This window comes from Schistocerca cancellata, chromosome 3 (assembly GCF_023864275.1).
Source record: "Schistocerca cancellata isolate TAMUIC-IGC-003103 chromosome 3, iqSchCanc2.1, whole genome shotgun sequence".
Classification (NCBI taxonomy): Eukaryota; Metazoa; Arthropoda; class Insecta; order Orthoptera; family Acrididae; genus Schistocerca; species Schistocerca cancellata.
Genome location: NC_064628.1, coordinates 560596729 through 560622876, shown reverse-complemented (window position 1 = coordinate 560622876; position 26148 = coordinate 560596729). Strand labels below are relative to the sequence as shown.

At 46.6% G+C, this 26148-nt stretch overlaps 1 protein-coding gene across 4 annotated transcripts in view; it reads right to left on the bottom strand.

Moving 5' to 3' along the window:
- The window catches only part of LOC126176801 (acetylcholinesterase-like), a 239290-nt gene that overhangs the window by 162443 nt on the left and 50699 nt on the right, over window positions 1–26148 (bottom strand). Inside the window, exons 9-11 of one of the 4 annotated variants that reach the window (XM_049923978.1) lie at window positions 7407–7539; window positions 4833–5018; window positions 4287–4584 (exon numbers count right to left, since the gene is read on the bottom strand). The exons of 2 other annotated variants lie outside the window; for them this stretch is intronic. In XM_049923978.1, coding sequence (XP_049779935.1) covers window positions 4850–5018; window positions 7407–7539 — 302 coding nt within the window. In that variant the 3' untranslated portion in view covers window positions 4287–4584; window positions 4833–4849. Of the gene's footprint in view, window positions 1–4286; window positions 4585–4832; window positions 5019–7406; window positions 7540–26148 lie in introns of those variants that run through there. One more of the 4 variants, XM_049923979.1, reaches the window with a different exon arrangement.

Genomic DNA, 26148 nt, shown 5'->3' with positions numbered 1-26148 from the left:
ACTCACACACAGCACGGCAATCCACTCATACGCCACCGTGTGTGTTAATAGACCTAATGTACGGTTGCACTAGTAATAAAAGCACCCTTTTCACCTGATTTGAAAACTGATTCCGCTACGGAAAGTTGTATTAAGCCTGTATTTGCCACTCTCTCTTGCCACTGTTAGGTATTTCCCACGCTATTAAACAGTGTTTGTAGTGCTTTCTATCTCAATACCATGTAGATAGTGTAACACAGATCCTGAAAGATAGCAATGGGATTATAAGCAAGGGAGGATTATGGTTATTGAGAATGATCACATTTGGTAGACGGTGTGCTGCGTGAGAAATCACTTAAAAAATGCAACACTACACTGAAGTAAGAAATGTACAAAATTCTATGACCAGTACACAGGTTTTTCAGATCTGTAGGCCCACCCTTTCTGGTAGAAATGCCATCAGCGATTTGGAATCAAGTCTCTCCATTCAACCACATGCTTACACTGGATCCTACAGGGATGTCTTTTAATGATTACTGACACTAGTGAATCATATTTGTGGCACTCTCATATCTCGAAACGACTCACCTATTTTGAACCTGTCTCCTAAGGACCCCATACGGTAGGACTCCTGGGCGTCTCTGCATCTTCTAACTGTTCCTCAGTCTCCTCCCCGCCCTCTGTCAGTTTTTTTCCACATAATAGTTCCAATTTAAGTAAAAATTGAGCGCCAGTCAGAAGCGCTGTTTCTAAGACTTTCAGCATCTTACAGAGCTGAGTTAACACAACAGGTCTGTGTTTTGACCATTCGATGGAAATGGGAACGTCATAGCTCCACCAACTGTGTACAATGTTTAAGACCACCGCCTAATGGAGCTTTCTCCTACAACATGAGGTAGTAGAAAATACAGTACGAGCAGTTACGGTGGTGTTTATTATCAGGCATATTAGCAACACTCCTCGTCACACAGGAATTGCAAGAAAGGTGAGGATTTTGCTACTGCATTGTGGTGCATCTCCAAACTCCATATAGGTACTGCAGTCTGAAGATCTTCCCTCAAAATGCATTCATGTCTATCACCCAAGGATTCTCTCTATCCTTGCTATTTTGTACTATCCAACAGAGAAAAACTATGTCCTATTAAAGTTCCACTAATGTAACGAGCTGGAGGACTTGATAGGATATTACCATGTCACTCTCTTCTGATATGGCAAAAACATATAGGGTCCGTGTGCTGACATCGACCATATGTAGCAATCCGACGAAATATACAGATTTTGGTCCACTGGAGCAGGTGACCAAAGTCGCTTGCACAGCCCAGTGCAAAAATTTCATCACCTGTACTGTAAGAGGACCGTATTTCACAGACGATCAATTAAGAGAGCTTCCTTGTGTTGTTCTTTCATAAGCAGTTTGATAGTGTTTTTTTTATGCTGAAACACATCGAAGCAGTGTATGACTACAGTTTTGTACACCGCCATACATTTTTATTTTCCACCATGACTTTGACGTCTGTGTCAGGTGCTAAACCGACATTAACACATTTTCATCCATTGGCTCTCACAGAAAGCTGGCCATCGTATGGTGTAAATTGTGCTGCTCCAAAACACACCATATAGTTGAAATAAGACATAGACAGTGTTTCTCATTGGCAAAAATGTGGAAAACGGAGCCACCTATGGAAACTGTAAGAGTTTGCATCATTGTGGAGAGTTTGTAAACATTTGGACAAAGATTGACTTTCACATTTAAGCTCATCATTCCTAGTGAGGGCTGGCACAGGTCTAGGTGTTCCATTTCAAAGAGACCAAGAGCATTGACTCCTTATATTGCAACCATGCACATGGTCACTGTTTCAGTGCTAGCTATCCCTGGAAGGTGTTGCTTCCACCAAGACTCTCTAAATCTCAAACAAATAGTGTCAATCATTATATGGTAATCAACAGTGTACCAGTGTATGGATGCGATAGAAAAGACACCTTTGATATGAAACACTGTACTTTAATAAGCGCCACAGTTGATAGTGCGAGCATTTTAAGTTTTACAGTGTTTTCCGTAATTTCAACACCCTCCAATTACACACCAACATGCTTCCCAATTTCTGTATCATAGCTAAACCACCAATCCACTACCAAAGAGCAGACGGCGAATATAGATAGGTGACCGTGCTGTATGTCCATTCGTGATTAATTCTCGAACATATATACCAAAGTATACCAGACAGCAATTAGGTTATCTACTACTAAATAGCAGACGGGCAACGTAGATAGATGACTGTGCAGTATGTCCACTCATGATTAATTCTCCAACGTATACACCAAAGTATGCGAGATAGCAATTAGGTTATCTACATATTTCTAACACTTCTATCACAGTGTGTAATTTATGATTACGATTGCCCATCTTTTCCTATGTGGATGGAAGTCAGAGTATTCTCGCATTCTTAGGATAAAGTTGTAGACTGAAAGATCTCCCTGCACTGGCTTTGACCAACTCTCACTACAACACTGTCGCCGATTTAATTTGCAGCTGACCGCAGGTAGGAGGGAACTCTGCCCTTATGCCTACATTTACATGCTTTTATCTGCAGACAGTCAAATTATATGTTGTGGCACGGAGTAGCACCAATTACTTGTAGCTCAAGTGTCTTGATCAGATATATCTTGCAACCTGTATAATAACTGCTGTGGCTCGATGGGTGGGGCAGCCAATAGATACTGGAATAGATGTGTGCCCTGCTCCAGCATTAGGCTAGTGCTGTATCAGAAGGCTGTTCTGCTGCTGAAAAGAAGAAAAACCTTAAGTACTCGTACACAATGAATATTGAGAAGAAATGGTTGGTAATAATAATAATAATTCCATATGACAGTATTCTTATTATTCTGCGAGTGGTGGTAGCTGATCTCTGCTGATATTTGATGTTTCTTCCTCTACACCAAACAGAAAAAATGTCTCAGCTGGTAAGCAATTACAGCACCATGAACTATCTGACATCATAGTCTGCCATCTTGTGATTCCACAGGCTAGCACAGTCTGCCATCTTGTGATGTCATAGCCAGCCACATTCTGTCACACACTGTTGTAGTCCACCATCTAGGAACTTCCATCTTTTTCCTCCGCCATCTTGTGATGTCATAGTGTGTAAACTTGTTGCCAACATTCGTCTTCACCTTTACCTTGGAGGGGGATCCTTGCAGACAATTTGTTTAAATGTTCCATTAATTAAAGTGTGCCAGAAAGAAAATAGCCGGTCTACTCACATAAGTCAAACAGCAATGCTCTCCCTGTACTGGGGTTTTAGCACCACAGTGAAAAGGGCATGCGTGACGTGTGTGCTACTGTTTGCTCCAGAGACAGGTACATAGGTAATAAGTCTTGTACGTGTTGTAAGTGATATCGGTAGTGGCAGTTGTCGAAAATATTACTGTCCCCTTGACTGTTGAGATAAAACACTAGTAAAAACAGAACATCCCCACTTACCTGTTGTGTTCTGAAGTGTGTGTTTAATCACTGAAACCAACAGTGTCGACATCTTTGATGTCCACCTATCCATCTTTATGTGGGGAAGCATTTGCGGTTTTAAACATGTACGACCTTTCTTGCTCGTTGTCTTCTCAGAGATCATTTCCTGCAGTTGGTACTCATTTAGTAAACCAAACCACTATAACGATCTGCAGTGTGCCGTTCGCTGGGAAATGTCGAAACTGAATAGTGAAATAGACCAGATGCTACATAGAGGAAAAGAAATGATGAAAACTAATGACGAAGGTTTAAGTCGTCCTGGAAACACGTTGCGGAAGGAAATATAAATGACTGGCGGATATGAGAGTATTAATCTGCCTTTTATGCCACAATGGATGTTCCAGAACTATAAACTAAATTTAACACACTTTTTCTTCACCATTTTTATATTCACCATATCGGATGTTCATGAGCTACAAGTGCCACTGGTGATTGACATTAGTAGCTACTGAATGCCAAGAAGAACTTACATGATTTTTGTAATACATTTTACACTATAATTTGCATTACATACTATGGTTTTGAAAAGTAGCTTCAATCCGCTTCCTAAGTATTCCAGTGAGGATTGCTGAGGGGTGGTCCATCGCCTGCAGGTACAGAGACAGTGCGTGTCACTTCCAAAGTTACTACGTAGGTTGTATTTTAAATTACTTCTCAATTAACTTACGTCATCGGCTTTCACATCTGTCAAGAAATCACTGTTTCTCAGGATTTTCGTGTATGAGTAAATAATAAGTGACACAGTGAATTAGTGCATAATATTTGTATTCAAAATTCTCTGTACTGAAAGAAAGGATTACTGAAAAAATCCGTTGTACAATATACATTATTGTATTCCATGCATTATTGCAGTTTGTAATTATCCGCTGCACTTCCAATGTCCACATAAGTTTCTCGATATTTATGTGTTGAATTGACGTCTGAAAGCGCATTGGCGATCTGTTTTACGTGATGCATTTCACAATGGTTTAGCAGATATGCAGAACAGGTATCTGGCTCAAATTCTTGGGTGAGTTCTTTGCTGACACTCAGTACTCAGCTGTAATCTGCTGTTTTTCGTTTCCTCCTTTGATTGTGCGTATCTGTAACAAGAAACAGAAATCGTATTTACTTACCTCTCGAAAGGTAAGTGCCTGTAGGATTAACGTAGGCATAAGTAATAACACATGGTCAATATTGTATTTCCTTCATTCTTTCGATATTTTCAAAATTTTGGTATAATTCTTCTGGAGACGGTAGTCTACCAGTGTTCCAATATTCTAGCAAGAATATTCCCACATAATTATCAGAAGTTTCACAAAAATGTATTTTGCCCATGCTGTGCTAGTACCTCTTATGGTGTATCTATCACTGTGTGTCGGGAAATGGCAGCAGTGGCACGTTCTCTCTCCAGAATCCCAGGCGCTCGCCAAGCCTGTCGTGTGCGAGTGTAAAGTTGGCCTGCATCAGCAGGTAGCTGCGGCTGCTCTGGTCGTACGGTTCCCAAATCACAGGATCAGCCTCAGGGGTTGGGTTCCTGTTGAGACACGCATATTCCTTTATATTTTTCTAGAGATATTAGGAAATAAATGTAAAGAGCAGCACTAAATTTCTTGTTGAAAATTCTTATCAAAAGATAATTATCAATAACAAATTGAAGCAAGTGCAAGTAAAGTATCTAGTCATGCGCTTGTATTTCTCTAATATTAAGTATTACAAGAACACTGCACAAAAAACTGGTGACTTTCAGAGCATGTTACGCTAATACCGTGTATTCTGTAAAGGTCTCAATTTAGTGAGGATGTGACTCCAGAAGTTTCTCCAGATATATCATAACTGGCAGGGACCGCCCACTGGTGATCATATCGAGTAGAGACTGCTGCGTTCCACTAGATGTTCCTAATAATCTGAGACATTTTCTGTGAGACAGGACTCTCAACTACCACTGCGCCTCACAAGGAGAGGTCGCCAATCGGGACACGCCGATTTCGCCCAAATAGCGTGTGTAGGAGGAGGTGGGTCTCCACATCACGTGCCTTAAATATTTCGCCTGAGTAGGCCTTAGGAAAGGAGAAAATGCTCTCGAAATTTTTTTCCGATAGCACTATTTACTTATTCAGCGTTCTGTTCGTGGTTAACGGCGTAGCGTAATGGTCAAGCGTACTGCAAACCTGTTTTGTCTCATTGTTATTTTACTTCGTTTCTTCATATTGTTCACAACTATTTACGTTAGAATTTAAATACATTCCAGCTTTCGAATCAAATATAAAACAATCATATCGTAAATGGCGTACAAAAAGGTTAGAAAATAAAATATTATTCTTATTATGTATATGACACTAACAGACGTTGCCCTAACTGACCGCTGGAATCGCAACCGTAGCGTCAGCTATCAGACAGTAATGGATTTCTCACCAGTGAGTGTCGCGACTGTATGTATTAGACTGTGATTCTATTGTCAGTTCGAACGATTTGTGGATTACCGTCGCGCCAAAATCAAACATGGCAACCCAACAAAAAGTTTTATCTTGATGCATTTTAACGTAGTGACCGACTGTAGTCGGTCTGTACCAGTGCAATGTATTAAGTGGGATAAAATCGTGTAAATGTTGACTTCGTGCTGCACCAAGTTTCCTGTTCCGACTGATACCCGAGCGATGTTCTCTATTCCCAGTAACGTCTGATGCTGTTATTAAACACTGGAATTCTCGGATACTCTAGAATCAGCTGGTTTATAATGTGACAGTTCCACTTCTAACTCATCAAAAGATTTTATTTGCTGGTGTACCTGTCTAGTTACCTTTTAAATTGATTATTTAGAGCTGGACGTCTGGTGCTTTTATTACATTGTTCCTCATCTGCGTTTATGTTACTGATCCAAACTTTAATTCAGCTCCACAAAGGCGTTTGCATTTGACTGTTCCTTACGATGATGCCACTAGATTTTTTTTTTCCCAGAGCATAATTATTTAATACGTCATTTCTAATTCTTAGCAGTGTGTGTTGCTCTTAGCATTTCCTCATTTCCGCATCTTTAGTACTGTTTAACCAGTTTTTCCCCTTTCTTCCCCGGCTTGCTACCGAGTCAAGAATGGTTCTGAATATCATTTATTTTCAACTAGAAGTGTATTCTTAACTTATTTCAGGTATATGGATAAGAATACCGGTTCATTAGTTGTCTCCTTTGTATTCATCATGGAGGGTAAGACAAAACATGAACGAGCAGGTGTTTCTAGAGGTGATCAAATCCTTTGTGGTTCTGCATCGTAAGCTTACGAATTCGCGAGCAGTTGACGTCTATAAATTCACTCTTCCGCATTCCGTACAAAATACAGAATCTATCCCTCCATGCAAGCAGCTGTCAGAATTACTGTATATGGAAGAGAGACAACGAAACAAGTATGAAATACGACATCCGTCACTTCAAGACTGTGCCCGGGAAATAATGTCGACAGGAGGACCAGTTTAAAAGTATTTAAAGCGTTTCTCTGCAGAACATCATATCAAGAGGCGTTTTAAGTTAAGTGGCGGTATATGTCGCTTTCTCCTTCGTTTGCCACATAGTTATCAATATTGCTTAGGCTTACCCTACACATAATTCCGACTTTCCAGTCCAACTTTCTTAACATACTATTCTGTTTAAGTCTGTTGAGAACTGAGTGGAGCCAGTATTGCAGTTGTCTCCTTGTTTGAAATACTGCCATCCTATCCAAAAGGCTAAATGCAGCACTAGGGGGCATGCTTACTGCTATGATTTGGAGTCTTAATGGGTACAGTTTGTTAATGCTCTTAGTTTCACCTGCAGCTGTCTTCTCGTACTCTGCCAGTATACAATTTCTAGTGACTTCACTGCAGTAAATCTGTACTCTCTTACCGAAAACGGGCATTATCAGTTTTCCAAATTTAAAGTAGCAAAAACACATACCCATATTTTGCGAAATTCGTCCAGAGACGCAACATATTTCTGCGCACTTTCTCTTCTTCTGATTCAGGATCAAAGTTATAGTCTTGATTCTTTTGATAGAAGATCATTGATAACTCTCCCCCGTGTCCAACTCCTGAAATAAATAAAAATGACAAACAGAAAATGTTTGGTTTTGTTCACATTCAACCCAGAATACTGCTAACGTGTCGAGAAAGTGATCAACTTTAGTCTTTCGCATAGACGACCAGTTACTTACACACACACACACACACACACACACACACACACACACACACACACACACACGGCTTTCACATCTTCATTTTTTCTACTAGGAAAGGAGTAAAAATGTGTTATGTATATCCTGGCACAATACGTGCTCTCTTCCCATACCATTCTGACAGATTTTCAGATCATTATCATTCGAAGTTGACTTAAACAGAGGGTTCCTTTGGTTCCAACCCTCCACCGGTGGTGCTTTGTCGGTTATGTCCATATACTGCGAAACGTAAATACACTCATCACCGTAGATAGAGCTGCACCCAGAAGGACAAGGCGGATTGTGACCATTGTTGGCATGCAAGTAGATGATATCAAATTTATGATTTGATTACACTTTCAACTTGGAAGGACCAACATGATCGTATTACATGGACATGAACGTATGTGCTGATAAGGTGTTGACCTCTCTGGTTGTGAATACAAGAATCAAGACATGAAGCGTGGAGTTGTATAGACCTCGGATATAATACTGCGATACTCCGTCGCATTCTGCTTACATCTGACGGCAGAGACCCTACAAATTGGTGAGTGGGGTAGGAGTCTGCTGACATGCTTCGTGGCATCTCACACACTCGATAGGGGAGAAACTGGACTTGCATCTTATACATATACACACTTAGACAAAAGAAATTATCTGAATGGGACGAAAATCGATGGAAGTGATGCACATGTACTGACAAATAAATGATTTCAAGGCCAGGAATATTTTGATTTATTTAAGAGAGAACACTTCCCAAACTGAGCATGACAGTAACGCGTTGGTCCACCTCTGGCCCTTATTGAAGCAGTTGCACGGCTGAGCATTGATTTATGGACGCTCTCTTGAGGGATATGACGGCAAATTGTCTCCAATTTGCACGTTAGACTGTCAAAAACGTGAGCTGGTTAAAAGGCACTGCTCGTAATTCTCAAAACGCTCTCAACTGGTAAGAGATTTGGCGATCTTGCTGGTCAAGGTAGGGTCTGGCAAGCACGAAGGCAAGCAGCAGAAACTCACCGTGTGCGAATGAACATTATCTGGCTGAAATGTAAGCCTAGGATAGCTTGCCATGAGGGGCAACAAAGTGGTACGTAGAATACCCTAGACGTACTGCTATGAAGTAAATGTGCCACAGAAGACAAGCGCAGCGTTCCTGCTACGAAATGAAGTGCCACCGCAGACGATCAGTCTTGGTTGTCGGTATGAATGGCGGGTGATAGTCAGGTTGGTATCCGACCACTGTCCATGACGTCTCGAGAAATGTCTTCGGCCTGGAATCTTATTGACTGATACAATTTTTTTTTATCTATAGTCTCGCTTCGAACTGAGTTCTGATGACCAGCGAAGGCGTGTCTGCTGACGCCACACAGAAAGAGGTGGGATATCAACCTGATTATCGCCCGCCATAGCGCCCCACAATTAGGACAGATTACCGGAGATGCCATGTTGTTTCATAGCAGGACTCATTTGGTTATCATCCACGACACACTCACAGTACAGCAATACGTCAATGATATTCTACGATCTGTATGTTTCCTATTATGGCAACCCATCTTAGGCTTACATCTCAGCAAGATAACGCCCTCTGTAAGCCATGCATAAATAGGCGTGATAATCGGGCACCTAGAACTAGTAGGTCAGGTGAATTACTTCGTGAAGCTGTGCGGACCCATTGCCTAGAGTGTATTATGGTCAGATGGGCAGCAATGGCTGCTGCAGGCGAGCCAGGTGCAAGGGCGTCAGCAAAGAGTCGAATGTGGATGAATCCTGGCATGGGGGATTTTGACGAAGGACAATGCTCCTAGAAATGCCGGAGTGTCAGACAAGTTGAATTATGGCTTCTTACAGCTCTTTGAGAATCAATAATTTACAGTCAAGTATTCAAGCAAATCTGAATACATCTGCGATATTAGAAAAATGAGGTACATCCAATGTCAGAACAATATTTTCAATATCTTTAAACTACAGAAGTTAACATTTCGCAATAAATATATATTTTCACAATGACCCTTTGAATTAACGTTTAAATCTTTCATGAGACGTACACATGCAACAGCTCAGATGATAGCACTGCACTTTAGGTATCATTTCTGCAAGCTATGTATCTGTATCTATTTCGTTTCCTGATTCATTGCTTTTTATATCTTTTCCTTATGAAAATGTTTAGCAGAACATCATTTCCTCCACAATCCCACAGCAAACGAATACAGCATGAATACCACATACTTTGTTACACTTGCGTATTCATTTAATGAAGAGTTTATATCAGTAACTGTATATAAATATTAACTGCAGTTGATAATAAACAGTCTTGGTAACTTAACAAGTGGTCAGCCGCATGTAACATTTCTTTGTTTAAATGTTGTTGTGAATATACTGCTTTAGTCCAGAAGGGTTCAAGTTGAAATTAATCATGACCGTAGAACTTAAGAACATGTATTTTTCGTGGATAACATCTTCAGCCGATAGCAAAACACAGTAGGGGAAAACTATCGAAGTCAAGGGAAGCACTGGACTTTTCGAATGAAGAGCTCACGGGAGAGATACTAGACACGTTTTACAGATGTGATTGAAGGGGACAGGGTAACAACTGGTATTCTTTCGTTTGGCGATTGATTACGAGTGTGAACAGCTGCTGCCATACTTTAAATTCTGAAGAGACCTATAGTTCGAGGGGTTTAAACATGCTCCTATGTAGGACTGTAACATTTTCAATTTGTACTATGGAACTGAGACAAGTGGAGTATGAATTACTATTCTTGGTATCACGGGTTTCAGTTTGTGAATCATCATGTTGAACTCTTGAACTTTTTTGTGCTAATGAATATTTCGTGTACTGCGATCATGAAATAGATCTACTTTTCATGAGGCTTTGACGAATATTTAGTTTGCGGTTTCTTCTATCATTCTAGTAACGCTCTCAATGTAATTTTAATGCAATTGCTACGGATATTTTCTATCTGTATTTTATTGAATACCATATGACTACCTCCCCTATATTTGAGATGCCCTTTCTTGAATAAACATTATTCAGCCTAATTCTCTGTCATCTGTATCAGTTACAGATGTAAGACTAGAACACTTGTTATTAAATAATTCTTGTAACTTGCGACCGAACCGCCGAATCTTTCCATCAGTAAATGGGGTATGTTCTCAACTGACTCGGTTGTTTTAACCCCCTCCACTGACGGAATGACCCGCTTCCTAATTCCGTATGTATAAAACCAATACGGACTTGTAGCTGTCACGCCTTTGCGCTTACTGCTACGTATTTTAACTGTAAATAGCTCAGTCCTAATGGTAAGAGGTAGTAGTGAATTCACGTTGTTAATGTTTGAATACAGCACAGCTGCCACAAGCTCAGCTCACTTTTACCCCACTCCTACCCTCGCCATTGCACCACATTAACTAGGTGCTACGTGGACCTTGCTAAATTCACTTGCGTATACATTTTTGACCGTTACTCGCAAGTACACTCCAGGAAATGGAAAACAGAACACATTGACACCGGTGTGTCAGACCCACCATACTTGCTCCGGACACTGCGAGAGGGCTGTACAAGCAATGATCACACGCACGGCACAGCGGACACACCAAGAACCGCGGTGTTGGCCGTCGAATGGCGCTAGCTGCGCAGCATTTGTGCACCGCCGCCGTCAGTGTCAGCCAGTTTGCCGTGGCATACGCAGCTCCATCGCAGTCTTTAACACTGGTAGCATGCCGCGACAGCGTGGACGTGAACCGTATGTGCAGTTGACGGACTTTGAGCGAGGGCGTATAGTGGGCATGCGGGAGGCCGGGTGGACGTACCGCCGAATTGCTCAACACGTGGGGCGTGAGGTCTCCACAGTACATCGATGTTGTCGCCAGTGGTCGGCGGAAGGTGCACGTGCCCGTCGACCTGGGACCGGACCGCAGCGACGCACGGATGCACGCCAAGACCGTAGGATCCTACGCAGTGCCGTAGGGGACCGCACCGCCACTTCCCAGCAAATTAGGGACACTGTTGCTCCTGGGGTATCGGCGAGGACCATTCGCAACCGTCTCCATGAAGCTGGGCTACGGTCCCGCACACCGTTAGGCCGTCTTCCGCTCACGCCCCAACATCGTGCAGCCCGCCTCCAGTGGTGTCGCGACAGGCGTGAATGGAGGGACGAATGGAGACGTGTCGTCTTCAGCGATGAGAGTCGCTTCTGCCTTGGTGCCAATGATGGTCGTATGCGTGTTTGGCGCCGTGCAGGTGAGCGCCACAATAAGGACTGCATACGACCGAGGCACACAGGGCCAACACCCGGCATCATGGTGTGGGGAGCGATCTCCTACACTGGCCGTACACCACTGGTGATCGTCGAGGGGACACTGAATAGTGCACGGTACATCCAAACCGTCATCGAACCCATCGTTCTACCATTCCTAGACCGGCAAGGGAACTTGCTGTTCCAACAGGACAATGCACGTCCGCATGTATCCCGTGCCACCCAACGTGCTCTAGAAGGTGTAAGTCAACTACCCTGGCCAGCAAGATCTCCGGATCTGTCCCCCATTGAGCATGTTTGGGACTGGATGAAGCGTCGTCTCACGCGGTCTGCACGTCCAGCACGAACGCTGGTCCAACTGAGGCGCCAGGTGGAAATGGCATGGCAAGCCGTTCCACAGGACTACATCCAGCATCTCTACGATCGTCTCCATGGGAGAATAGCAGCCTGCATTGCTGCGAAAGGTGGATATACACTGTACTAGTGCCGACATTGTGCATGCTCTGTTGCCTGTGTCTATGTGCCTGTGGTTCTGTCAGTGTGATCATGTGATGTATCTGACCCCAGGAATGTGTCAATAAAGTTTCCCCTTCCTGGGACAATGAATTCACGGTGTTCTTGTTTCAATTTCCAAGAGTGTATTTACCTAATGATTAGTACACTCCTAACCGGACTATTTCCCTAAGAGCTGTGATGATTGAACGGGTTCGATCCACGGCCTACAGTGCCCTACAGTTCACACGGTAACACTGCCTACCTGACCCACTTAACTTGGTAGTGAGCTTATGTATCCAATCACCACTGCTAGCAGCAGTTGATAATCCTATCAGCACGACGAGAGCAGCAGACTTACCGTCGAATCCTCCTGAAAATACTTATAACTACGGTCGCCAGCTCTGAAGGAGCAAAAGAATAAATCAGTTTTTTGGCTCGTTCCAAAGTGAAATGGCTTGAGTTGAATTTAAACTTAATTCTGAATATTACTATTTCTGATCATTCTAGATGATTCTACGAAGCAAATACTCTCTCAGTTTCTGTGAGTTGGCTTGGTAATTACTACCAAGACAGTTTAAGCAACTTGGGTTAACAAAATTCTATCCTTCAACTTATTTAATGATTTTGGATATTACTCTTTGGACAATTGATACAGAATTATTTAAGTGACTTTACTTGAAAGGTTACTCAGAAAAATTTAATTAACTATAAATAGGCGACTCATTCTGGTGTGACCATTGATCTTTTCAACATTCTTATACGCTAAAGTATTCTACAACCAAAATAATTGTAAATGAAAGAGGCGATGGTGGCCTCAGTCTGATTTCACTATACTATGTTTGAGGTTACTACACTTTACAATGAACAACATGCGTCGTAATTTTACTCATTACTATATTCTGTCCTCTGCACTTGCATAAAAGAAAACTGGTATTCTCCTTTTACATGTATACAAAGTTCGACTTAACAATTGCAAGCAGTCTTGCCTTGGGTAGATGTGTCGGTGCTGGTGGTGAGATGCATGTGGCTAACGCAGCTCTTCACGCCTCATGCCCTTAATGGCGGCTGGAACTACGAGCTGTAGCACTCGTATAAGCTACTGCACGTCCGCCATAAAATATGGGCGCAGAACTCTTACAATCAGCCCCAGTGGCATAGAGGTGGCTTCAACAACCATTCGTCGCGTTTCACTCCAAAAACGGCGATGATATTCGCCTCTTCTCTGTTGCACAATCACTTTTTCGTGAGCACAGTTACGCACGTCGGATCACATCAACACTTCCCAGGCCATTCCATTGTTCAGTCCCTGTGTCTCCAGCTACCCCTAGCTACACTCGTATCACCAAGAGTGGGGGCGTTCCCCTACCACCTTTTTTCCGAGATCATTTAGAATTTAAGAATATTTATATTTATTACCCTGGAGTTCATATCAGTCATAATGATTTACTACTAGCGCTTTACAACATTAAATTATACAGTAATAACTTATAATTACCAATAAAAAGAATACATTTGACTCCGAGAGCTTAGTGCATTGTCTGACAGGTAGCGCTAATTCCCAGTTTCGCCAATAGATGGCATCAGGGTGCACTCCCTGGCAGTCTCACACAAGCGCGCCCGTTTCCGACGCGTGGGCTCCAAATTACTGTCAGCCCACCATCATTTCAGTTCCGTTACAAACTTTTATTTTGTATTCCCATGTATTTTATTAACACAGCCGTGCATAGCCCAGGTACCTAAAGCACCAGTAACCACAAGTTAGAACGCAAGTGGTTCGCTGATGTTGGATGCTGTTTGGAAGAGCAACTACATAAGCAGCAACCGTTAGCAACCGTAGGAGGTGGAGTTTTGTCGTCCAGCGTATCAAACTGATCCTTTTCGAGTTACAACTGTAATTCCAACACATTAGTATAGTCGTCTCAGATCTACTGCATGATAGGCAGTTTTCATGGTGGCCCCAAGCATAAGTTTTTTTGTCAGTCACGTGCTTCCGAATCAGAAGCAAAAGGTAGCTGTGCGAAGTTAGGCGCAAAACTTCTAGTACGAAGAAGGAGGCTACTCAGAGGCATACTGATTTCGAGTCTGCAGCGGTCAGCTGCAGCGGAGACTGACGGCGACACCGTAATTTCGATCGCCAGTACTGCAATTTTTCTCTAATTTTTCCTGCAGAAAGTAGTCAACAGCCATATGTGTGTGATCATTTCTAACGTTGCTGTGGCATAGAGTTCCTGGAGCTTTAGTGTCCACTTTCCCTGTTGTCCTTTTGGCTTCTTCAGGCTTGTCACCCGAGGTGATAAGCCACAACAATGTATGGTCTGTGGATATAAATACACTGTTCGATAAAAAGTACCCGGGTGCTCGTATGTAAGGCAGAACTGACCACCAGATGTCACGAGAGATGGACCCAGGTTGGGAGTACTACGTCACTTGTAGAGAAGCTGTAAGGCGTAATGGGTTGGTAGGGAGGGCTCAGAGATTTCCGACGTGGAATATTCATTGGATGTCACTTGGGTAAAAATTCATTACACATTTCATCCCTTTTAAAGTTGCCTGTGTGGACTGTTGGTGGTGTGATCGTAAAGTGCGAACGCGAAGGAAGAGCCACCGCTTAGCTAACACCAGCGGGTCGCACTCAGTGACGAACAGAAACTGTCTTTCATTGAGGAGGATACTTGTGACAATTGCACGCAAACAGCGGGACGAATCATTAGTAAGTTTCCAAGTTCTACCAGCAGTCCAACTAGAACATTGACTGTACCTACAGAGTTAGATATAATGCGGTACAAAGGTTCAGTAACTCCCAAAAGCCACACATTTCTTTACTCATGGTTAAGAATGCTTGAGTTGGTGTAAGAAGCGACATTGCTGGACAATGTGTCTCCTTTACTACAGAGTGCCATCTAATTTTTTGTACTGTGTTATCTACATTACAAATTCGTAAGAACTTTCTATTTATTTGTAATATTAATGTATCAAATGTTGTCACCTAATGTTGAACTATTAACGCCCATCATTGTAATGCTACTGGGTAACTGCTGTCTGGGTAGAAGCATAGTCTCTGCTAGAACTGTCCAGAACGTTCCTCAGACCAATCGGAAGCAATTGTGGCATGGTGACATGGCCCGTCGTCGTCTATAAAAGATCCATCGTTGTTTGGGAACGCTCCAAGTAGCCGAACATAAGTATTTTGAGACAATGGTCGGATTAGTTGGACCAAAGGCCCTTCCCAAGTGAGCACAGCCATACCATTAGTGAGCCAGCACCAGCAGCTTCCACAGTGCCTTGTTGACGACTTGGGCCCATGGCTTCGTGGGGTCTGCACCACACTCTATCCCTGTCATCAGCTCTTACCAACTGAAACTGGAACTCATCTCACCAGACCACGGTTTCCCAATCGTCTGGGGTCCAGCCGATATGACAAAGTGCCCAGGATAGGCGCTTAGATGATGTCGTGCTGTTAGCAAAGCCGCTCGCGTCTGTAGCCTTTGCCCATTAAAGCCAGATTTCGCCGCACTATCCCAACGGATACATTCGTCCTATTTTCCACATTTATTTATGCGGTAATTTCACGTCTTACTGCTTCTCTGTTAGTACCGACATCTTTACGAAAATGCCGCTGCTCTCTGTCATTAAGTGATGGTTGTCGGCCACTGTGTTGTCTGTGGCAAGCGGTAATGCATGAAAGTTGGTATTCTTGGCACACTCGTGGCACTTTGGACCTCGGAAATGGAATGTCCCATGTGTCTAGCTTCAACTACCATTCCGCGCTCAAAGTCAGTTAATTCCCGTTGTGCGGCCATAATCACGTAGAAACATTTTCACATGAATCGCCCGAGTACAAATGGCAGGTCCCTCAATGCGCTGCCCTTTCATATCCTGTGTATCTGATATTATCGCCATTTGCATGCGTGCTTATCGCTATTCAGTGACTTTCGTCGCCTCAGTCTATTGCACAAGGTTTGTCAGTGGACGAGTTTTTATACACACGCTGCTCTGAATATTCAATACTGGAAAATATTCGACAAGTATAGTTTTCTGGATCTTGTAGCTAATGTTGGGATTTCTTGCGTTACTGGGCTAAAAGAAGGGATCCGCTGAGAAGACACGATCTGAGACATCAGAGAAACGTCAGTTGAGCGTTAAGGGAAGTGTGAGGTGTGAAAGTTGCTTGAGGAGACCAAGAAAAAAACACAGTAAGCATGTCTATTAGGATGCGGGTAGTCGCTGTTTGGAGATGAATATGCATGCACAGGATAGTACAGGATAGCGTGGACAGCGATGTGGTTGTTCTCATCAGAATCGACAGCAAATCAACACCGACAACGATAGTTCAGGTATGCATACCAACTTCACAAGCTGAAGATGAAGAGATAGAAAAAGCCTATGAGGATATTGAAAGGGTAAAACATTACTTAAAGGAAGATGAAAATCTAATAGTTAAAGGGGACTGGAATGCAGTTGTACGGGAAGGAGTAGAAAAACGGTTACAGGAGAATATTGGATTGAGACAAGGATTGAGAGAGGAAAAGGAAAAAATTGTTTGTGTGATAAATTTCAGTTAGTAATAGCGAGTTCTCTGTTCAAGAATAACAAGTGGAGGAAGTATTCTTGGAAAAGGCCGGGTGATACGGGAGGATTTCAGTTTCATTACATCATGGTCAGACCAAGATGGATGACGATAACGATGTTTGGTTTGTGAGGCGCTCAATACGCGGTTATCAGCGCCCGTACAAATGCCCAGCCGGCCGCTGTAGACGAGCAGTTCTAGGCGCTTGGGTCCGGAACCGAGCGACTGTTACGGTCGCAGGTTCGAATCCTGCAAAGGCCCCCCCCCTGCGGGTCCGGAGTCAGAATAGGCCCGAGGTATTCCTGCCTGTCGTAAGAGGCGACTAAAAGGAGTTTCAACCGTTTCGGCCTTCCATGTGATGGTCCCCCTTGGGGTTTGACCTCCATTTTTCAAAATTCTACAGAAGTACGAGCCTTTTGGGGAAGGACGCCTTACGTGGTGTACCACTGGTCCTCAGTGCACTAAGACCTTGGCACTCAGCATTGTATCGGCGTTGTAACCATACCCACTGGGAGGAAGAACAGGCCCGCCGGCTTGGGGCGAAGTACTTCCCCCGCTATTTAGTCTGTTCTCGGACCGATGGGGGGACGTTCGCCACTTCCAAGCCCATGTTCTTTGTCCAGCGCATCGAGGACATCTTCAGGGAAATCGAGGCTCTCAGTAAAATGCGTTCGGGGTCCGTTCTTATAAAGACCGCGTCCGCCACATAGTCGACGGCGCTCCAGGCGTGCGACCGACTAGGGGACATCCCAGTGTCCATTGTCCCGCATCTGGCACTGAATAGGACGCAAGGGGTTATTTTTCATCAGGACCTCCTGCTGCAATCTGATGAGGAGCTCAGGGCCAACCTGGAGCGCTGAGGCGTGCATTTCGTCCGGTGAGTTCACCGAGGCCCCAAAGACCGTCGTATCGACACAGGAGCCTTTATGGTCGCCTTCGAGGGGGACGTTCTCCCGGAGAAGGTAAAGGTGATGTGCTACCGGTGCGATGTGCGACCTTACGTCCCACCTCCTATGCGCTGCTTTTGGTGTTTGCGCTTTGGGCACATGTCGTCACGGTGTGAGGCTGAGCCCCTTTGTGGCGAATGCGGACGTCCTCTTCGTGAGGAACATACATGCACCCCACCACCTCGGTGCGTCAATTGTCCTGGCATCCACTCGCCTAGATCTTTAGACCGCCCCGCGTATCAGAAGGAGAAGTTTCAAGAATTAAAAACTTTGGATCGTCTCTCTTATTCTGAGGCCAGGAAGAAGTATGACCACCTCCATCCTGTGACGTTGACAACTTTGTTTGCCTCAGTCGTGTCCACTCCTTCCACAGTATCCTCACCCCTATCCTGTCCCCCCTCCACCTCCTCACCCCATCCAGGGTCTATGCCTCCGCCTCCCAAATCCCTCCCTTCCCAATCCTCCTCCCTCGCAGCCCCTGTTCCCTCTGCCCCGGGGGCCACCCTTCCTCCTCCTCCCCCTCCGCCGCCTGAGAAGCGATTTCTCAGGCATCCATCGGGGAAACGTTCCAGACCCCGGCTTCCGAGGTCAGGCGTCCCAAAATGGACCCCGCGTGTGAGGACATTCTTTGGGTCCAGCCAACCATCCCCGTGCCTCATCGGCCTTCCAAGAAGGCCTCCAAGAAGAAATCTTTATCCCCCTCTCCACCCCGGCGCGTTTCGTCTGACCGTCCATCCGTAAGTCGCTGCTCCCGGCCATCCTCAGTTTCGCCGGGACGCTCTACTGCCAGTCGCTCAGCTGGCCTCTCGTCGGTGAATGATGCTGCCCCTCCTACGCAACCCGGGAAAGCGGCCGCCGCTGGCGACGACTCGATGCAACAGGATCCGCCTCCCGCCGGTTGTAGCGTTGTTCCCTCGACACCTGGCCCTCCGCGGCCGTCGAGGTGACCAGCTCTTCACCCGTTTCGTTCCCCCTCTTTTCTGACTAGCGATGGCTCTGTTACATTGGAACATAAGAGGTATTCGATCTAATCGGGAGGAATTACAACTGCTCCTCTGCCTGCACTGTCCGCTCGTCCTTGGTCTCCAGGAAACCAAGTTGCACCCAACTGACCGTATTGCTTTTACCCACTATACCTCGGAGCGGCCTGACCTCCCCCCTGTGGACGGTATTCCAGCTCATGGTGGGGTCATGTTGCTCGTTCGGGACGATGTCTATTACCATCCCCTCCCATTGAGCATTCCACTCCAAGCAATAGCTGTCTGTATTACTCTTTCTGCCTTTACTTTTTCTGTTTGTACCGTCTACACTCCATCGTCATCTGCAGTTAGTCGGGCTGACATGATGCACCTGATTGTTCAGCTTCCTCCGCCGTTTTTATTGTTTGGCGACTTCAATGCCCATCATCCCCTTTGGGGCTCTCCTGCATCCTGTCAGAGAGGCTCCCTCTTGGCGGATGTCTTCAACCATCTCAATCTTGTCTGCCTCAATACCGGCGCCCCGACTTTCCTCTCGGACTCTACCCATTCCTACTCCCACTTGGACCTCTCGATCTGTTCTACGACTCTTGCCCATCAGTTCGAGTGGTATGTCCTTTCTGACACCTATTCGAGCGACCACTTCCCCTGTGTCGTTCGTCTCCTGCACCACACCCCATCCCCGCGTCCTTCAAGTTGGAACATACCGAAAGCTGACTGGGGACTTTACTCCTCCCTGGCGACCTTTCCGGACCACGATTTTCTCAGTTGTGACAGTCAGGTCGAATACCTGACAGCTGTTATCATCAATGCTGCCAAACGTTCCATTCCTCGTACTGCCTCTTCTTCACGTCGCGTTTCCGTCCCCTGGTAGAATGAGGCTTGTAGAGACGCTATCCGTGCTCGACGACGTGCTTTACGCACCTTTCGCCGCCATCCTACGTTGGCGAATTGTATTGGATACAAACGTTTCCGAGCGCAATGCCGTAGAGTCATCAAAGACAGCAAAAAAGCTTGTTGGGCCTCTTTCACCAGCTCTTTCACCAGCTCCTTTAACAGTTTTACTCCCTCTTCTGTCGTCTGGGGTAGCCTGCGCCGACTGTCGGGCATTAAGGCCCACTCCTCGGTACCTGGCCTGACTTCAGGTGATGAGGTCCTTGTTGATCCTGTGGATATCTCCAACGCCTTCGGCCGCTTTTTCGCGGAGGTTTCAAGCTCCGCCCATTACCACCCTGCCTTCGTTCCCAGGAAAGAGGCAGAAGAGGCTCAGCGACCTTCCTTCCACTCGCTGAATCTGGAAAATTATAAAGCCCCCTTTACTATGCGGGAACTCGAACGTGCACTTGCACTGTCCCGGTCCTCTGCTCCGGGGCCAGATGCCATTCACGTTCAGATGCTGGCACACCTTTCTCCGGCAGGCAAAAGCTTCCTTCTTCGTACCTACAATCGCGTCTGGACCGAAGGTCAAGTCCCCATGCGTTAGCGTGACGCCGTCGTTGTTCCTATACCCAAACCCGGGAAGGATAGACACCTTCCTTCTAGTTACCGCCCCATTTCTCTTACAAGCTGTGTGTGTAAGGTGATGGAGCGCATGGTTAACGCTCAGTTAGTTTGGATTCTTGAATCTCGACGGCTACTTATCAATGTTCAATGTGGCTTTCGTCGCCGCCGCTCCGCTGTTGACCACCTTGTGACCTTGTTGACATTCATCATGAACAACTTTCTGCGAAAGCGCCAAACAGTCGCCGTGTTCTTCGATTTGGAGAAGGCTTATGATACCTGTTGGAGAGGAGGTATCCTCCGCACTATGCACAGGTGGGGTCTACGCGGTCGCTTGCCCCTTTTTATTGAATCATTTTTAACAGATCGAAAGTTTAGGGTACGTGTGGGTTCCGTATTGTCCGACGTCTTCCTCCAGGAGAACGGAGTGCCTCAGGGCTCCGTCTTGAGCGTAGCCCTTTTTGCCATAGCGATCAATCCAATTATGGATTGCATTCCACCAACTGTCTCAGGCTCTCTTTTTGTCGATGACTTCGCGATGTACTGCAGTGCCCAGCGAACATGCCTCCTGGAGCGCTGCCTTCAGCGTTGTCTAGACAGCCTATACTCATGGAGTGTGGGAAAAGGGCTTCCGGTTCTCTGAAGAGAAGACGGTTTGCATCAACTTTTGGCGATATAAAGCGTTCCTTCCGCCATCCTTACATCTCGGTCCCGTTGCTCTCCCATTCGTGGAAACAACTAAGTTTCTAGAGCTCACACTGGACAGGAAACTTTGTTGGTCTCCGCACGTCTCTTATTTGGCTGCTCATTGTACACGTTCCCTTAATGTCCTCAGAGTTCTTAGTGGTTCATCTTGGGGAGCGGATTGCACTGTCCTGCTTCGCTTGTATTGGTCCATAGTCCGATCAAAGCTGGATTATGGGAGCCTTGTCTACTCGTCTGCTCGGCCATCCCTCTTACGCCGTCTCAACTCCATCCACCATAGGGGGTTGCGACCGGAGCTTTCTACACTAGTCCCATCAAGAGTCTTTATGCTGAAGCTGCCGAATTACCATTGACCTACCGGCGCGACGCACTGCTTTGTGGGTATGCCTGCCGGCTGTTGTCAATGCCCGACCACCCCTCTTATCAGTCCTTCTTCGCTGATTCTCTCGACCGTCAGTATGGGTTGTATGTGTCTGCCCTGCTGCCCCTGGAGTCCGCTTTCGTCGCCTGCTTCGACAATTGGATTTTGCCCTCCCTACCACCTTCAGAGAGGGTGAGAGCCCGACACCACCTTGGCTCCAGGCTCCAGTTCATATTTATCTCAACCTCAGCTCGTTACCAAAGGAGGGTACTCCGGCTGCAGTGTATTGCTCACGGTTTGTCGAACTTGGTGCGTGACTTGCCAGTCACACCTTTATTAACACTGATGGCTCCAAAACTGACGATGGTGTCGGCTGTGCCTTTGTCGTCGGGGCCGTCACCTTTAAATACCGGCTCCTCGACCAGAGTTCCAGCTTTACGGCCGAGCTTTTTGCTCTCCATCAGGCCGTTCAGTATGCCCGCCGCCAGCGCCATTCATCGTATGTACTCTGCACTGATTCACTCAGTGCTCTTCAGAGCCTTGGAGCTCCATATCCGGTCCATACCTTGGTGCAACGGATCCAGCAGTCCCTCCATTCTTTTGCTGATGGTGGCTCTCCTGTCAGCTTTCTGTGGGTTCCTGGCCATGTAGGAGTGCCTGGGAATGAGGCTGCTGATGCTGCAGCCAAGGCTGTAGTCCTCCTGCCTCGGCCAGCCTCCCATTGTGTCCCGTCATCTGACGTTAGTGGGGTTGTTTGTAAGAGGCTTGTGTCATTGTGGTGGGATACGTGGTCATCACTTCAAGGAAACAAGCTCCGGGCAGTAAAACCGTTCCCAACTGCTTGGACAACCTCCTCCCGACCATCTCGGCGAGAAGAGGTCCTTCTGACCAGGTTGCGGATTGGGCATTGCCGGTTTAGCCACCGCTACCTGCTCTCCGGTGACCCAGCCCCGCAGTGCCCTTGTGGTCAGGCATTAACAGTGCGCCATGTTTTATTGTCGTGTCCCCGTTTTAGTCAATCTCGTGTTGTCCTGTCTCTGCCATCTACTTTACAGGATATTTTAGCTGATGACGCTCGAGCAGCTGCTCGTGTTCTTCGTTTCATTACTTTGACTGGCTTGTCCAAAGACATCTAACTCTTTCACTTATTTTATCTGCATCTTTGTAAGAACTTTCTGGTGCCCCCCCCCCCCCACCTTGAGTTTTACTAGATTCTATGTGCTATAACACTTGTGACTGGGCGCTAATGACCTCAGTAGTTGAGCGCCCTTAAACCCCAAACAAACAAAAAAAAACAAAAAAAAAACGAGCAAGGAGGACATCAAAAGCAGACCAGCATTGGCAAAAAGGGCATTCCTGGTCAAGAGAAGACTATTAGTATCATACATAGTTGTTAATTTCCCCCCTGCGGGTCCGGGGATTAGAATAGGCCCGAGGTATTCCTGCCTGTCGTAGGAGGCGACTAAAAGGAGTCCATCCCCCTCACGGGGGTAGTTAGCGCCTGCGTCCGGAGACGGACGGTTCCACGACCTATAATCGTGGTCTTTTTGGTTTTTCACTTCTCGTTTCTTCCTTCCTTTGTTGGTTCCTTTCTTTGCTCTTCTCCACCTCACTGTCTTCCTTACTCTTTCCCTTGAGTTCTCCTTGCCTTCTCATTGCCTTTTTCTCCTTGCCTTCTCATTGCCTTTTTCTCCTTGCCTTCTCATTCCCTTTTTCTCCTTGCCTTCTCATTGCCTTCTTCTCCTTGCCTTCTCATTGCCTTCTTCTCCTTGCCTTCTCTGGTCTCCGCCTTGGCGTTTGAGACAGTCTGTCCTCTTTCTCCCTCTCTCTCTTCTTTTTCCTCTTCTTCCTTCCTCCCTGTGCGTGCCTGAAGGCTGACCCACGCGTTCGCACACGTAGCCGGTGACGGGGTAACGCGTAAGTCCCCACCCTGGGTAGACATGTAAGGCACGCGCGTACCCCCTGGTAAAGGCCAGGCCCGGGGAGGGGTGATTGCCTGAGCTGATACCTTCTGACCATGCCGATTGGTCCCTCCGTCTGTTTCTTGGGAGGTGTGACCTGAGGTGTAAACATTCACCTAAGGTGGGAGTGCCCTCTGAGAGGGTCCCCACAAGGAAGGAGCGCGCCATCGGAGACGCTGGCAATCATGGGAGATTCCTCCGCAATGGATTCTACTCCATCTCTCTCGACTTCGACCCAAAAACGGAAACGTGACCAGCCAACAGTGACAAAAGTACTACCGCCTGCCCCACAGTTCCTCGTAGTTTCTCGATCTGAGGACGGAAAGGATTTTTCCTCTGTCAACCCTTTCGTTATTCAGAAGGGCGTAGATGCCATAGCCGGATCTGTCAAATCTTGTACCAGGTTGCGTAACGGCACCTTATTACTAGAAACTGAGAGTGCCTTTCAGGCACAAAAACTGCTTTGGGCCACCCTCCTGTACACGTTCCCTGTCCGGGTGGAGGCCCACCGAACTTTGAATTCGTCTCGTGGTGTAGTCTATACTAGCTCCCTCGACGGATTGACTGACGAGGAGATTCAATCTTTCCTCGCTGAGCAGGGCGTGACGGCTGTCCATCGGGTCATGAAAAAGGTCAACAATGACCTTGTACCGACCCAGACACTTTTCTTGACCTTCGATAGTGTTACGCTGCCATCGCGTATCAAGGCGGGCTACGAGGTTATTTCTGTTCGCTGCTACCAGTGTCAGCGTTTCAATCACACTCGACAGTCTTGTTCCAATGCGGCTAAATGTGTCACTTGTGGCAGGGATGCCCATGAGGGTGACTGTCCACCTCCGTCTCCTCGTTGTGTGAACTGTCAGGGTGACCATGCCGCATCCTCCCGCGACTGTCCTGTCTATAAGGAAGAACGCTGTATCCAATAAATTCGGGTCAAAGAGAAAGTGTCCACCTCGGCTGCTCGCAAGCTATTGGCTAGTAGGAAGCCCACGCTGCTCCCAGCGGGGAAATACAGTACTGTCCTCGCCTCTCCTCGGACTACCCGGGAGGTAGCAACCCAGACATGCGATCTGACCTTCAGCACCACGGTCGTCCGTTCGGCCAGTGCTAAGATCGCGCGGTCGACGTCTCCTCTTCCTCCCATCACCCCACAGACACCAGCCCCTTCCTCAGCTTCTGCTAAGTCGAAGACCCCGAAGTCAGATGCACGGGCCTTCAAGAAGGAACCATCCCGTGCAGACTTCCTCCGTCCCTCGACCTCCCAGCCTTCGACCGGTACTTCCACCAAACGTCCTTCCAAAAAGGCGCATAGGAAGCACAGTTCTCCTTCTCCGCCACGGCGCATTTCTTCTCCTGCGCCACCCAGCGGTTGCCGCCCCAGGCCGTCATCCGTTTCGCCTGGCCGCACCGCTGGTAGCCGTACATCTGGCCGTTCACCGGCGGAGGAAGCTCCCCCTCCCGGCCATCCTCCCGAGATGGCCGATGACCCTATAGACCCCATGGACGATGACTGTCCGCCTACTGATAGCGGCGGCAGTGCTCGCTCGAAGCCAGGCCCTAAGCGGCCTTCGAGGTGACCCCTTCTCTCATCTTCCTTTTCCTACGATGGCACTTATTCACTGGAATATTCGCAGCATTCGCTCCAACCGAGAGGACTTGAAGTTGCTGCTCCGCTTGCATCGTCCGCTCGTCGTAGCCCTCCAGGAAACGAAGCTACGCCCATGCGATCAAATTGCCTTGGCACACTACACCTCTGTGCGTTTTGACCTACCCCCTGTGGTAGGTATCCCAGCTCATGGAGGGGTTATGTTGCTGGTCCGGGATGATATTTACTACGATCCCATCACGTTGCACACCGGCCTGCAGGCAGTTGCCATCCGCATTACTCTCCCCACTTTTACGTTTTCCTTTTGTACCGTTTACACTCCATCGTCATCTGCCGTTACCAGGGCAGACATGATGCAACTTATTGCTCAGCTACCTGCACCATTTTTGTTAACTGGAGACTTCAATGCCCACCATCCCCTTTGGGGCTCACCAGCATCCTGCCCGAGGGGCTCCTTGTTAGCAGACCTTCTCAACCAGCTCAATCTTGTCTGCCTCAATACTGGCGCCCCTACTTTTCTTTCGGACACGTCTCACACCTATTCCCATTTAGACCTCTCTATATGTACTCCCCAACTTGCACGCCGGTTTGAGTGGTATGCACTTGCTGATACATATTCGAGCGACCACTTCCCGTGTGTTATCCGTCTCCTGCAGCATACTCCCTCTCCGTGCTCCTCTAGTTGGACCATCTCCAAGGCAGACTGGGGGCTCTTCTCTTCCAGGGCGACCTTTCAGGATCAAACCTTCACAAGCTGCGATCGTCAGGTCGCACACCTCACGGAAGTCATTCTCGCTGCTGCTGAATATTCCATCCCTCACCCTACTTCTTCTCCACGTCGCGTACCGGTCCCCTGGTGGACCGCGGCATGTAGAGACGCTTTACGTGCTCGTCGACGTGCTTTACGCACCTTTAAACGCCACCCTACAGTGGCGAATTGTATTAATTATAAACGATTACGTGCTCAGTGTCGTCGTATTATTAACGAAAGCAAGAAAGCCAGCTGGGCTGCTTTCACAAGCACCTTCAACAGTTTTACTCCTTCTTCTGTTGTCTGGGGTAGCCTGCGCCGGCTATCTGGCACTAAGGTCCACTCCCCAGTTTC